At 47.3% G+C, this 13,901-nt stretch overlaps 2 protein-coding genes across 21 annotated transcripts in view; one reads left to right on the top strand and one right to left on the bottom strand.

Moving 5' to 3' along the window:
* LOC119463375 (acetyl-CoA carboxylase-like) overlaps nt 1-13,901 on the top strand; it is a 124,121-nt gene that overhangs the window by 78,401 nt on the left and 31,819 nt on the right. For 3 of the 20 annotated variants that reach the window (XM_037724199.2, XM_037724200.2, XM_037724205.2), the window contains one exon: nt 1,674-4,195. The exons of 16 other annotated variants lie outside the window; for them this stretch is intronic. In XM_037724199.2, coding sequence (XP_037580127.1) covers nt 1,674-1,854 — 181 coding nt within the window. In that variant the 3' untranslated portion in view covers nt 1,855-4,195. Of the gene's footprint in view, nt 1-1,673; nt 4,196-13,901 lie in introns of those variants that run through there. One more of the 20 variants, XR_007463648.1, reaches the window with a different exon arrangement.
* Nucleotides 4,026-13,901, bottom strand: part of LOC119463373 (protein GUCD1) — a 48,973-nt gene continuing 39,097 nt past the window's right edge. Inside the window, exon 2 of the mRNA XM_049656572.1 lies at nt 4,026-4,483. The gene's annotated coding sequence lies outside the window, so the exon portion shown is untranslated. The remainder of the gene's footprint in view (nt 4,484-13,901) is intronic.

Raw genomic sequence — 13,901 nt, 5'->3', positions numbered from 1 at the left:
GCTAGGGCAACTTGAAGCAGCACATTGTAGACATGCACACATGTTTTGGCCAACGGCTTCGCTTAGCTGACCTGCAGCAAGCATGCACAGGTGCTGATCTCATGTGGTCACCTCAATCCCATGGTTGCGTATAAATGATGGTGCAATGTCCATTACAGAGAAAAGACGCAGCTTCGCCCAAAAGGCAAAGCATTGATTGCGATAGCAAATTAATAGACAGCTATACGAAGCAACAATTGTAGTTTTAGTGGCCATAAAAACATTCGCTTACTAACTAAATTAACAAGCACGGTCGCAAAGGTAAACACGAACACCTCTCGCTCGATGACCGTGGAAACTCGCTGTCAAAATGCTGGAATGCGGAAGCGCTGCAGCTGCAGCGAAGCGAATTGACCTTCGGGCTTTCTCTAGCCTCAACGCAAACTGAACATCGAAAGCACAGCGCATACAAAGCTACCGGCACTCTGCATACTTTGTCCACATTGCATATCACTTTGAAGGTGAGGCCCACACGGGCGCGCACTTTGTCCACGGCACAGATCGCCTTTCTAGATATGTCCTCCGCAGCTATGCCGTAAACAGCAGCCTTAGAAGTAGAACCCCTCCTCCCTCCCTCCCTCCCCGTGCCTCGCGCACCGTGGGTGCCAGGCCGACGGGAGCGGCTGCGCCGGCACAGAGGCAGTCGAAGGTGGGGGAGCTACAAGGGAGTTCAGAGGGAGGACGAGGGGAGCCACCGAAGCGGACGGCGTTGCCAAGGCCAAATCCGCTTCTCTGCCGCCCTCCTCCCTCACCTTCGACGTTCTCCGCCCGTTCCCGTCGCCGTGCCGCCCGCTCCCTGAAGTTTCGTTTTCTGCCGTTATCGGGAAGCGAGCGTTGGCCGGCGTGGGCAGTTTCGTGGCCCTCGCTCGCGATGTGCTTGTGCGCCGCATTTCACGACTCGCACCGTTCGTACATCGTGCATGAATACTTCAAAAATAAGGCCTTCTTTTAATTCGAACTTCTTTTAAATGGAACAAATTTTCGGCCCCCTTCGAGTTCGAATTATCGTGATTCGACTGTAATTAGTAATTTAACGTTATTCACATGTCACATATCGGCTTGACAAGCATGACAAGTTCGAGGCATCACACTTGCGTTTCCTTTCGCGTAGACCTGATCACAGATTTCTTTTTCCTATAAGCGTGCGCGCTTTCACAAAACAGTAGTACTTTCATATCAGATACAATTCCATTATTACAAGGATTGGCTGTATCTATTAAAGGAAACCACCTCTCATAGCACAAAAAAAAAAAAACTGCCTGCTCCTCTCTGGGCTTTTCTGGTTCCTTCTTCCCACGTCGCAACACCAAAAGGGTCATGCACGTGGCGACACCAGGGTAACAGCTCTTAATTGGTCCATATACGGGAACATCAGTTCCGATCCGTCTGCTGTTGTTGTCTTGTCATGTGCAGACAATCGATTTCACCTCTTGTACTAGTGTGTGTTGTGCACTGCGTGTGCGGTAGCACTGGTGCCCAGGGGAGAATAGGGAAGGCGAGATAGAAACTGCTCGCTTGCGCCTTTGAGATGAGAGTTGTTTAGGGGCCTTTTAACACGGTTCTGTGCTCGGTAGTCCGAGTAAATGACACCTTGGCTCGCTCTTGATCTTTTCTTTTTTTTTATTGTCAAATAGCATGCTCCAAGCCAACCCCGAGGTGATCATGGACTCAGCTGTGCACATAATCCAGCAGCTGACTCCGCAGCAGCGCTCGGACCTGCTAGCTACCATCCGGACTCTAGAGAACGATCCGGCGCTGCCCACCGCTCCAAGCAGCGAGTCGCCAACAACCCCGCCCTCAGACGCAGCGTCTTGACAGAATGCTTCAACGGCGCGGCCGCCTAAGTCCGAGCGGAACCGCGGCAGTCGACGCCGGAAGCGGAGGAGTTGAAGCGTCTCCTCCGCCGTGCCATCAAAATGCAAGCTTCGAAAGTGATCTGCGCACGTGCACATTGACGTAGGGCAGGGACATAATCTGTGCGCGGCTCCGTGTTGAATTTTTTTTTTGGGGGGGGGGGGATCAAATCTTAACGAACTGTTACACTATACGAACTAAATGGGAATTTGTCTAAAAGTGGCCCTGTTGGATGAATGTGTGGATTTTCGTCGAGGGCCGGCAGTACAAGAGCTGGTCATTCCGGAATGCCAGTCAGCAACGAATTTGTTTCAATATAATGTTGTTGAACCTGTTTTCTGTTGCTGCCATCGTCTTTCACATTTCACTTTAAGAGAGCCTTTTTTCTGGGTAAGTCGTGTTGAACACTTTCTTCACTTTAGTGTATCTTCGTCATTGCCTTAAGCAGGTCAGTACATTTCTTGAGAATTTTTTTTACAACAATCGGCACCTGTGTTGCACCAAAGCTTTCGGCTTCAAAGCCACTTGCAAAAGACCTTCGCATTTTTGTTAATTAAAACTTTACACTTTAGGGCTGGGAAACACTTTTTTTTCTGCACAGTGCATGTGGTAAACTTTACCTATGATTGCGATTTGCCATGAAAGTGCAATAGCGTTGCGCGAATGTTCCTGTTCTTGCCGAGATTCGACTGTTCTCGCAGGGTACGATCGTCCGCTCCCGATCACTTGTAAGGCCATATTTTGCTGCGGAGCACATTTTTGTGCAATCTGTGGCACAGAATAATATGGCACAGAATAATACGTTTGCCCAATGAACGCAACATAATGAGCCTTTGTTAGGCCTCGTAAGACCAGTCTATCTGGTCTAGATGGGCCGTGAATTCTCCATTTCAGCCCCGGCGAATTTTATGATCGGCTTGTCTGCCTACTGTAGCAAGCTGTTTCTTGCGTTTTCAGTGTTTTGCTGCGTTATTTTTAAAGACCATCAAGTCACAATTGAGGATGGCCTTCACTGGCAGCTGTGGTTACTCCCATACCACCTCTCAAGCAAGCATTCTTCATGCAGATCTCTGAAAGCATGAAGGAAAGTTTTTATTACCATCACTGATTTCATCATTTCTCTTTCCTATGCATTTTTTAAAACTTGGATGATACAAAAAAACCTTTCTTGCAACATCATCTACTGTAGTATCAGTTATTGTTATATGGGCAGTATTTTACGATTGCATTCAGTAGCTGGTTGCAGAGCCAGTTGTCGTTCTGCATGTTTAGCTTGGCATTAGAATCATGTTTCAACGATTCACAGTGTGCACTGCTGCTGCACCAAGTTTTTAGTTAACGTAATTTAGTTCATCTAAGCCTTTTACTGCATCAAGAAATATATCGCTGCTGTCGCATAGGTGGTGCCACATGTTTTTGGGTGCCATAATGTTGTCTACCACAATTGCGCTGCTGTCTGCTTAGCTGGCAACAGATTTTTAAGCCACACTTTCGAAGACAACATTTAGGCCTGCTCTTTACGAACAAATTCCTTGCTGCTGAAAGGCCATTGAGCACTTGAAATGGTGTGTTCGATCGGTTAATCCTGCTGTCTTCTGCCGATACTATGTATGGCAAAGCTTCCATATTTTAAAACCAGGTTTTTATGTGCATCATCTTTGATGCACTCTTCCTTTAATATAATGATTCAACACTCAACACTCTTTAGTGTTCAGCGATTGTTCATGACATTCACGACCCATTCATTCTTATCTGTTGGGCAACGTGGATTCCACAATGCAGGTAGTTCTGGAGATGGCTTTGAGCAATGAGCCAAGATCTTTTGTAGACTTTGTAAATATACCCGAACTTGCAGAAGCTTCCAGGTGCTATTTTGTTTCGTCTGCTTAGGTGTAAATAGTATTACCAGACTCTTGGGGAACTGAATCTTTAGGAAGCACGGAGTCGAGACAACTAATGCAGAGACCAATACTCGTGAAATGTATTATTGGCTTACACGGTCATTGCTTTATTTTTGTGCAAGGAAATCGCCGACGGTTAAACCAATTTCTGTGCCCACTGCGCAGTCGCACTGCAAAGGCGCACAACTTTTAACCGTTGGCATACTTTGTTGTTCTTTTTTTTTTTTCCGGAAGTGCAAAGAGTGTTTCGCGTCGAGAAGGACCATATTTATTTTTGTAATAACACCAGATGAAGAATGGAAGGGTGGTACATTTGAACTCGAGCACTTTGTCAGATGTAAATATGTCACCAGTGCAAATACTGCATTCTTGTATTGTGGAAATAAAAAATGCATTCTTAACTCTGTTTCTACTTTCTGAGAAAGAATGCTTGCACTTAAGCTGGCACATCACAAATATATGCTGTCAGGCCCATCAGTTGACATAAAAGCTGAAAGCAAGAAGGTTGCTCCGTGTTGACCTGGAACAATGCATCCAGTGGATGGTGACGAATACTCAGGTTAATCGGAAACCAAGGGTGTTCGCATAATTCATGTTTCTGTGTTACACTGTTGCCTTACAGTACAGTCTACTCTTAAAGGTAATGCCTAACCAGTAATAATGTAATAGTCAATATAACAAGCTTTTGCCTATACTGGAAAGAAGTGGCCGACACAACTGGACGTGTGTGTGTGTATACATATACAGTCAACGTCCGATATTTTGGACTCCCTAGGGGCCGCAAAAATGTCCGAAAAATCGGGCAGTCGGAAAGAGTGAATGGATGTCTTTTACTGCCCCCAATCGCAACAGGCACGTCCGAAATAGGTCTCAAAGCCTGCTAGTACACTTATTAGGCGTATCGTAGCTCGTAGTGTGGTGATAGCAGACGGGCAGACGGCGGGTGCACGCGTGTTTAAGGGAAACATTGCGCGTCCCGTGACAATTGCCCCTTTCCGATCTTGTTATGCTTTACTGCGTAACATTGTTGTACTGAGACGAAGCTGACTTTCGGAAAACGGCATTATGGAACGCGTCGTGCTTTCCGCGCTTTCAAGACATTGGGGAGGATTACAAAGGCGTAGTTGGCTCCATCGCCAACAGCGGCGAATTGTTTCAATGAAAAACACGGCGCCGAATAGAAAGAAGCTTGGTAGCGAATGTCGAAGTAGGAGTACTTCTCGAGTTAGATAATTAAACGAAAAAATTACTGGCGGCTACCCCATCCACCGTACTGGAAACAATACGCACTAGGTTTGCTTCATGTAACGCCGTTGCTCTTTTCTTAAGTCGTGCTGCGTGATAGCTGGGACACCCTGTATATGATTCCAGGGTGGTTGAAAGCCCCAGCACCGCCAAAATCTGAAGTGCGCAAAGGTCAGGGGATACGAGAACAGCAGGTAGCGTTGGCAGTGTTTTGAACCAGAGCAGCCCAGGCAATCTCAAGCTCGCGCCTCCCCGGTGAACTGGTGATGTGGCTGCAGCGCCGAGCATTCCTCTTCCCTGCAATATATATATATATATATATATATATATATATTCTGAGGTTGCCTTTGACAGGAATAGTAAAGATTGGTTTGGCAAGTTGGCATCTCTACCTTGAGGTGGTAATTCATTCTCAATGAGATAAAAGGAGGTAATAAAAACAGATCATGTTTCAAATCAGAATTTGTGAAATAAATGGGTAAGTTTTCTTGTTGACAAGCCTGGCTAATAAAGGCAAGCTTTAATTGCTGATATGCCAATCTAGGCAAGTTGTAATTGCTGATATGCTTGCAGTGTGAGAATAAGCAGCTACAATAAAATGTACAGGTTGGTTTTGTATGGCTTCAAGTAAATATGAGAGTTGTGTTTTTGTAGGTATATCCTAGATTGATGAAGCATACTCCATTTTTGAGCTTGCAAGCATTTTATACAGTATTACTGTCTGTATTAGCATCTGTATTACTATACAGATGCTGCATCAAGCATTAGTGTTTGCTATTCCACCTGGTGTTTCAAGTTTAGAGCATGTATACATTTTACCATGCACCAGTAGAAAGGGTTAAAAGCTCTTCCTGAAAACTCTCATAAGCACTTGTCGCAATCAATTTCCTATATAAGTGGTTTTGCTGAAGAGAATACAGGGATACAAGCATAATTTGACAATGTGGAATGTGGGTAGGAACACTTTATTTTCAGCACATGTTTTTTTGATGAACTGCTTCGATACTGGTAAAATCTGTGCTGCTTCATCACTCCATGCCAGGAGGTCAAACCAAGACGTGGGATGTTCAGTCTGTGAAAATAAAAACGAGTTTGGAACATTACCTAAAAAGTAAAGCAAACTCAAGAAAATAAACACAGCACAAGAACAAATCTATCGAATCAGAATTGCCTTAGAGAGCAAACAAGTAGTTTCTATGGCCCAGTGAAGAAACCTTATTTCTGCGGCATTTTTTGTGTGTGAGAAAACGTGAAAGTGCATGTGTTCTGTCCAATTTTGTGTATCTTTCACCTTTTCACACACAAAAAGATGTTGTCTTAATATACCCAACTGTCTTTGCATGTCCATTTCTCTGCTCTCACACCATGATACCTACAGTTAAAGGCTGTAGTAATGCTTAGCTTGAATGAACCAACACCAGCTACATGCACTGTGCTGTTGAACATGTCAATGTAAGTTAAGTTCATGCACAGCATGTTCATGTGCTATATGCATTTGCTCATCATTGTAGATAAGATTAATAAAAGGAAGGAATGTAAATAAGAATGTTCCCTCATGAGCTATGCAGAAGTGCTCTCCCATTTGGACAGAAGCCTAGCGCGACTGCATTGAAGAACTTATACAGCATTATGCTAGAGATTTTTCTGAATTCATGGTGAAAAATCTAGATGTTAAAGGTTACACATACATAAACAGGTCTCTGCTCAAACTACCATTGCTATGTGTAGTTTAGTTTTATAAAATGTGCCCTACCACTGGCCTGCCAAGCTGAGGCTGCTGTCCAGTTGTAACTGCAAATCACTCAATTATGTCTAGGGCACACTTGAGCAAAAGGCGGATGAAAATTACTGCACCACTGAGAATTTACCAGATGCTTCAACAAAGCAGCTGATAGCCTGCATGGTCTGGAGCAAGAGAAGTGCGTTTTGGGTCTAGGTGTGCACAGCTTGCAGTTGCTCATGCACGCTATTTAATATATTTCACATATTTCAGTTAGTTCTTGGTTTCAAGCAAGAAATATTAAGGTATTTGGTATCTTTTCCACTGTTAAATACTCAAACCCAGGGTACCACAGGTCTTTTTTTTTTTTTGCATCTGATTTCTTCTCAGAAAACTACCCCCCTAAAAAATTTTTACACCAACTTAAGCCCAACCCCTCTTGAGAAGAGCCTGGTCTCTGAACAAGACAAGGCCACTAATTACACAGTGACTCCTTGCGATGTGATGTATGTAAGTACCTTATAAAGTGCATTTAATAGCAGTACGACAGGTACACAACAAAGCAAAATGATAAAACATCACACATGCTGCCATCAATGTTCATGTGTGACGAATGTCATAATGAATGTCATAATCTCACTAGCGAAAGGGGTAGGGCCCTTGCATTCTAAACTGACAAGTGTGCTTTAGTATGTTTCACCGCACTACACAATGTGTTTTGCAGTGAAGCATACTAATAGCGGCAAGGGTGAACCTGTCACGTAGGGTTCCGCCAAAATACGGTGGACGTGTCCTGCAGTGAGGCTTCTTCTATATTGCGGGAAAGCATATTATTTGACGGTGACAAGAGCTAACCTGGCATGTAAAGATTTAGCCAACAAAAGTTGTCGAAACATAATCCTGCGGCGAAAATTTGCTTTGTTGAGACTAGAGCATTAGGTTCGTCGCTGACTGAAACCCTACATTCCCGATTCGCGTGAACCCTTCCCACTATCGGTATATGCTTCACCGCAACATACACAAATATGTTGCGGTGATATAACAGTGGTCGAACACGCTGGTACAATCGTTTTGACAAGAGCGCTTGCCTTCATCAGGGCAACTGTTTTCCTTGGCAGTTTTTATGTTGCATGTGAGTCTCCGCCACTCCCATCGGGGGATAACTAGCTGGTAAGACCTTTGCCAAGCGACGTCCCGACAAGCGCTTGGTAGTGGCTGGTAGAGAGGCAAGAGTCTAAAAAGCGTTGCGAAATTCTGTTTCATAAAGCTAGCTTTGCCGCAGTACAGGTATGTTATGCTGTTAGACATACAGAATGTCTCGCGGTGTAGCAGGCCCGCAGCCAGGGGAGGGGGGCTTTCCCCACTCCCCCCCACCCCGAAATTTTGATCTTTCCATGCTTTACCGAAAATAATCACCGAAAAATAGGTGCTTTCCTCAAATAGTCAAGGCCTTCAGCAAGGCCCCCCCCTTAAAAAATATACCTGGCTACGGGTCTGCGGTGAAGTTTAAAAAAAGTGAAATGGGCCACTGCGTAATGTATTCGGCGGCAAACTCAACCAAGCCAGCTAAACCATTTGCTGCAGCTAATATACGATAGCGGCCAGAAGACCTCGCCCGTGTGCGACCAGCTCAAACTCGACTGGGGATCTCATTAGCGCTAAAAAGACAGGGAGATACAAGAAGCGACAACACACGGCTCAGCTATAGTAGGCAAGACCAATATAGCCCGAATGAATGCCTTGCTCACAATCAACGCGCGTGGCCCCCCAGCCAACCACCAAGTGCGACGTCAAATGTTGAGCAAGGGTGCGGCAAAGCAGATTCTCAAGAGACATGCTGATATCATGGCTGTATGCCGTTCCACGTGTGCGAGTGAGTACACGCTTTCGGTGGTCTACCTGTGACATACAAAATGAAATTGATTGACTCTACTGTAAATGGGTGACGGCACTATACTGGTGCAAAAACGTCGTTTAATCGCTTTCGAAAACTGCGCTCGGCTAAAATTAACGTCTCGACTTGCAAATTACCAAAGCAATTGGACAGGAAACCATGAAATAACATAGCTATTATTGCAGAAATCAACACTTTAGCAAAAATGTCGCAGTTTCGCCCGAAAGGCGAAGCATCGATTGCGATAGCAAATTAGTAGAGAGCTATTCGGAGTAGGCATAGTAGTTTTATCGGCTGCATAAACTTGGACACATTGGCTTACTAACTGAATTAACAATCGTGGTGTCAGCGCGCACAAGCAAACATGAATAGATCCAGTGGCGCACCGACGGGGGGGGGGGGGGGGCGGAGGTTGTACCCCCCCCCCCCTTTTGTTTAACGTACCCCTTTTCTTTCCTTACGCATTTGAGTACTGCAACTATAGATGTACGACGCGCAATCGTCTGCACACTCGCAAAAAGCGCATTTTTTGACAATTTCCCATGAAGAAATTAGTGCTGTTTAGATGGTATTGGCAAACTGTCAATCCCCCCTGGAAGAAATCCTGGGCACTACTGATAAGATCACACGGAATGACCGCAGCCAACGACTGTCAAAACGCTGACAGCAAGCGCAGGTTCGCGCGGTCTATCGCTTCAACGGAAACTGAGCGGTGAATGCACAGCGCATACAAAGGTCAGAGCCGTATGGAGATAAGAGACGGTGCGGGCGACCGGCACCGCCGGGCAAAGGGCAGAGGAGAAGCTGCCCCCCCGCTCCCCCCGTCTTCCCGTTTCTTGCTTTCGCGTGGGAGATTGAGTGGCAAGATACGCCTTTGCTGCCGGAGCACAGCGCCGCCCCGCCTCCCTCCCTCCCTCCCCTACCCCCACGGCCTTTCGGGCGACGGTCGCGTTTGCTTTCCACCGTGCGTTCGCTCTCCGTGATAGCGAGCGGGGGAGTTCGCCCTCCGTGATAGCCCGGGTCCCCCGCGCGCTTTCGCTCGCGCATACGGCGCGCGGCGACGATTTTGTCGCCCTTGGAATGTACACGGAACCTCACGGCGACGGAAGAAGTCCGGTTGAAGCGTCCATGTAATTGCTATCGCAATAAAATGACCCGCGTGAGCATTGGCTTGCGAGCTGGACGGAACAATTAACGGTTCAGAGCTTCACAGTCACGTCCGAAATAGCTCTGAAGACCTGCCAGTGCACTTATTAGGCGCCTTGGCGCACGTACAACAAAGAACATATACGACATGTCCCGTTACAGCGGCTCCTTTTCACTTTTAGTATGCTTCACTGCAATACGTTTAGGTAAGCTTCACCGCGTAACACAAATCTACTGCGGCGAAGCTGATTTCAGGAAACTGATTTATTCAGCGCCTCTGACGAGGCAGATCCGCTTATCACGCTTGGCAACGTTTGACACCACACTTACTGCATTAATTTATTTTGTTCTCGTCAATTCTATTGTCATAGTGAACCTGCATCACGCAGTAGCAGGGTTGATACGGCGTCATAATGGTTTTAACTGCATTAGGACAGCGTGTAGCTGGGAAGCGTGCATACAACAGGCACGGCGGCACCGGCTGTTGTAGGGAAACTTCGAGACGCTCTTCCTCGCAGTGATGCCATTTGTCTGAATAAAAACAATGCAGGTGATGATTAAATGAACTGTAGAAAAGCAGTAGCAAAGCTGTTCGACCATCTCGCTCGTCTAACAGCGCGATTTAACACAATCAGGCGGAACAGCTCACCATGCCAGGTCTTTTTTTTTTTTTTTTTTTTTTTTTACGTCCTCGTTATTTCACGCATCCTTCACTGAACGAAGCTACTGAATGGTTCTGTGCACGCACTGACGATCCTGACGGAGGCAATACCACTCACACGATCAGCTTTGTATGGGATGTCGGCCCACACCACAGGCCGGCTGCAATTTGACGCGGCCACGAGGCAAAATATGCGCGCAATTAAGATAACTATCGGTAACGCATCAAGCAGCTGACAGGCCCACCCTTTTATTAGATGCATATAGAGTGGGAAAATCGATTACTTACGATGTAAGAAGGCACGGAATACGGACCGCTTCACAACGCGACCGGTCCCGGAAAACGGACGCCATGAAAATAAACGGATGCGACATCATGGGTTACAGTGGCCGTGACGTCATGGGTTACAGCGGACGTGACGTCATAGGTGAACGTAGCCACCCCTTTTGTCTGCTGTGACGTCGTAGCAGATAAAGCCTATAAGTAGCAGACACGAGGCCATCGCCAGCTGTATTGGCGGTTGCGACATGGTTGCGACGCCGCCTGTTGCAAGACACGGTCAGCGGGACATCCAGCAGGTGCGACCGCAGGTCGCCGATGGCAAGATGGAGAGCATGCTGTGACGGTGGTTCGTCGAGTCGAAGGGTGCCGTCAAGGTGAGGGTAATGGCTGTACAAGAATTATTCTGGCAGCGCGAAAACCTGATTATGGTCTGTGGTCTATATCCATATCAAACGAACTGTTGTCTATATCCTCGTGGTGCGCTTTATTGCACAGTACCTTGTGGGGTAATGAGACCATACCGGCGACCAGCACCGCGGGTTCGAGCTTAGCGAGCCACAGGGCCGCGTCAGCCGTCGCCAGTCTCGCCACCAGCACCGCTGCGCACGTTGTCAGGCCGCAAGGGGCTACCGAGCGACGCACGCAAGAACGCGGTATTACCCTGTGTAACGGAAACCGTTTTTTATTGAATCCGGCGGCACCAGCGCTGCACGAACGCCAGCGCGGCGGGGAGCCATAGGGGCCTTGCGCCAAGGGCGAAAATACAGACACGGGCGCTGCGAGAGCACAGGCTCAAGCTGGGACACGCCGCTAGGAAAAGTCATGGCGGCTATGCTGGTTGCTGTGGCGATAACCCATGGACCAACTAGCGCGAGCAATCTCCTTCGGCTTGGGCCTTCGACAAGTGCGGCTCGGCGTGGTACGACCTCGCGCGAGCACATGGCACCGTGCTTCGGCTTAGCGTCAGGAAAGAATCGTCACAAAGTAGGCGCTCCTCGCACGGGCAAAGGCACCGAGCGCGAGCTCAAGTCCTAGTCACGAATTATGTCGACGGACGTGAGGAAAGCATGTACGTACGTACCCTGCGCTGGTCCCGGAGGCGACTTTACAATTGCTAGTCTAGGTACAGCGGGGGCGTGGGACGGCTCGCATAGCGGGTCCCGTGCTGCTTTTAAAACGTCGGCGAAAATGTAATGTTAAACATTTCATAAATCCAGAAAATACTATTGCTGAAATTAACACTTGCATGCTGTCATGGCAATCGTGGAGACGCAGCGACCTTGCCGAGGGCAGCTCCTAGGTGCCTAAGGACATAATCGTTTAGGTACTTTTGCAGCACTGGTCTGGCCCACGCCGACCGCGCTTTATTGACCCTTTTCGCGGCGATCCCGTGGGCGCTGCCATGTTTGATCACGTGGTGACGCGTCCATTGCTTGCCTCAACTGCCTCCGGGGTTTACAATGGATACACGTGTATGACGCTGGTGCGGCGTAGTAAACCTCTGTTCCGGGAGATATCGTAGACGGTGACTAGGTGGACGACACGAAGCTTTGGCCGCAGTTTTAGAGAACATGCAAAAGCGCTTTCGGAGCTGATTAAGCTGTGTCCAAACGGCGCGAGCAGCGTATATGGTGCTTGCTCTAAAAGCGGTGCTAAATATGTATTCGAAGCTATCCAAACTTTTCGCTCGTGAAGTGAATCGGGATTATGGTATTTTAGTCTCCGTTCTTTATTTGGAAAATTTTGTGACGCAGCGGTTTGTCACGTTTTTGACTCGGTAAGATTCCGCGGTGCGGTCACTATCTGACCATTTTCTGTCTAATCGCTCGTGGGTGTGCTCAGTTCCGTTAGATTTGTTCTTGCTGCATAGAAGGCTTGAAACGTAGCTGTTCTGTACATTGCAATGCCTTGTAGCATCTGCGTATTATCGCTAGTAACTCGCTTACTCTTGTGGACCGTCACGTACAATTCAGCTTCGACCATTCGTGTGCCATCGGTGTTCTACCGTCACTTATTGTGCGTATATAGTGCCCATATATTCAAGTGTGCACCCATTCACTTATTTTTGCAAGTTGGGGAATGAGTGGGTGCAAGTTTCCGTGCTGGTTGGGGTAGACGTGCGAAACCTATGAAAGGAAGCAGTGCTACTCCCATTGTTTAACGAGCGGTACTCTTGCCGACGTACCGGGGCTTAAGCTCTTTCTTTGCAGGTTAGCAATACAACGCTGGCGGATGAGCAAATTTGTGTATCCTCGAGGAAAGCCGTACATCTCGATGTGCCGGAAACATTTACGGTCAGTTGCAGCAGCGGTCCGAGGACTTAATTGGCCCCACATATTCATTGCATTCCTTAATATGCCAGTCACTATATATTTTTGCAGCCAACTACTGCACGAGCCCTCAATCCACATGATTCAAACCAGCATCTACTGTGCGTGCGAGCAGTACAGATAAGTACGATCGGAAGATTTTTACAGGCGCCAAATTGCATGAAGCGCGACCAACACCAGGACGGGCGCTCGAGCGGCCTTTCTTTCGTTTGTTCGACGCATTTTATGCGTCGCACGCCTACGTGAACCTCGGGTTTGTTTACATTCACTGTTTTACTCTTGGCTATTCGACGCTTTGCAGAAAACGCGCGCAGCTCTTCCTCGGGTTTTTCTAGGCTTGCTACAGTGACGAACGGCTCGATGGTCGTCGCATTGGGCTCTGTGAAATCCACAAGCAACACCGTATTTCCCTTAGCTATATACGATATCAATTACATGTACTCGGAAAGAGAAACATTCAACTATGCGCCAACCGTTATAAATGCAACCCGATGCTGGGATTTAACAGCTGAGCTGTTTAAGCCGGCAGGAAATCCGTGGCGCGCTGACAGAAAATGTGGGCCTATCCTGGCGGTTGTGCAGAAAGGGTCCAAGTGGCTGGCCTGGCCGAGTCTAAGCATGGTTCGGACTACTCAAGCTTAGTCATTCATCGATAGCCAATCAATAGGTAATCGATAATCATATATATCGATTATGCATAGATCTAAGCACTGCCAAGCCATCCACACCATTTTTCAGAATTTAATGACCATATATAATCAATTCCGGAAATTGCTGGGGATGGCTTGGTAGTGCTTAGCCCAGCCCAAAAGCCACGACTAGCTATAGG

This window comes from Dermacentor silvarum, chromosome 9, assembly GCF_013339745.2.
Source record: "Dermacentor silvarum isolate Dsil-2018 chromosome 9, BIME_Dsil_1.4, whole genome shotgun sequence".
Lineage (NCBI taxonomy): Eukaryota > Metazoa > Arthropoda > Arachnida > Ixodida > Ixodidae > Dermacentor > Dermacentor silvarum.
Note: the sequence above shows the minus strand (reverse complement) of the source record. Positions and strands in the feature narration are given on the sequence as shown.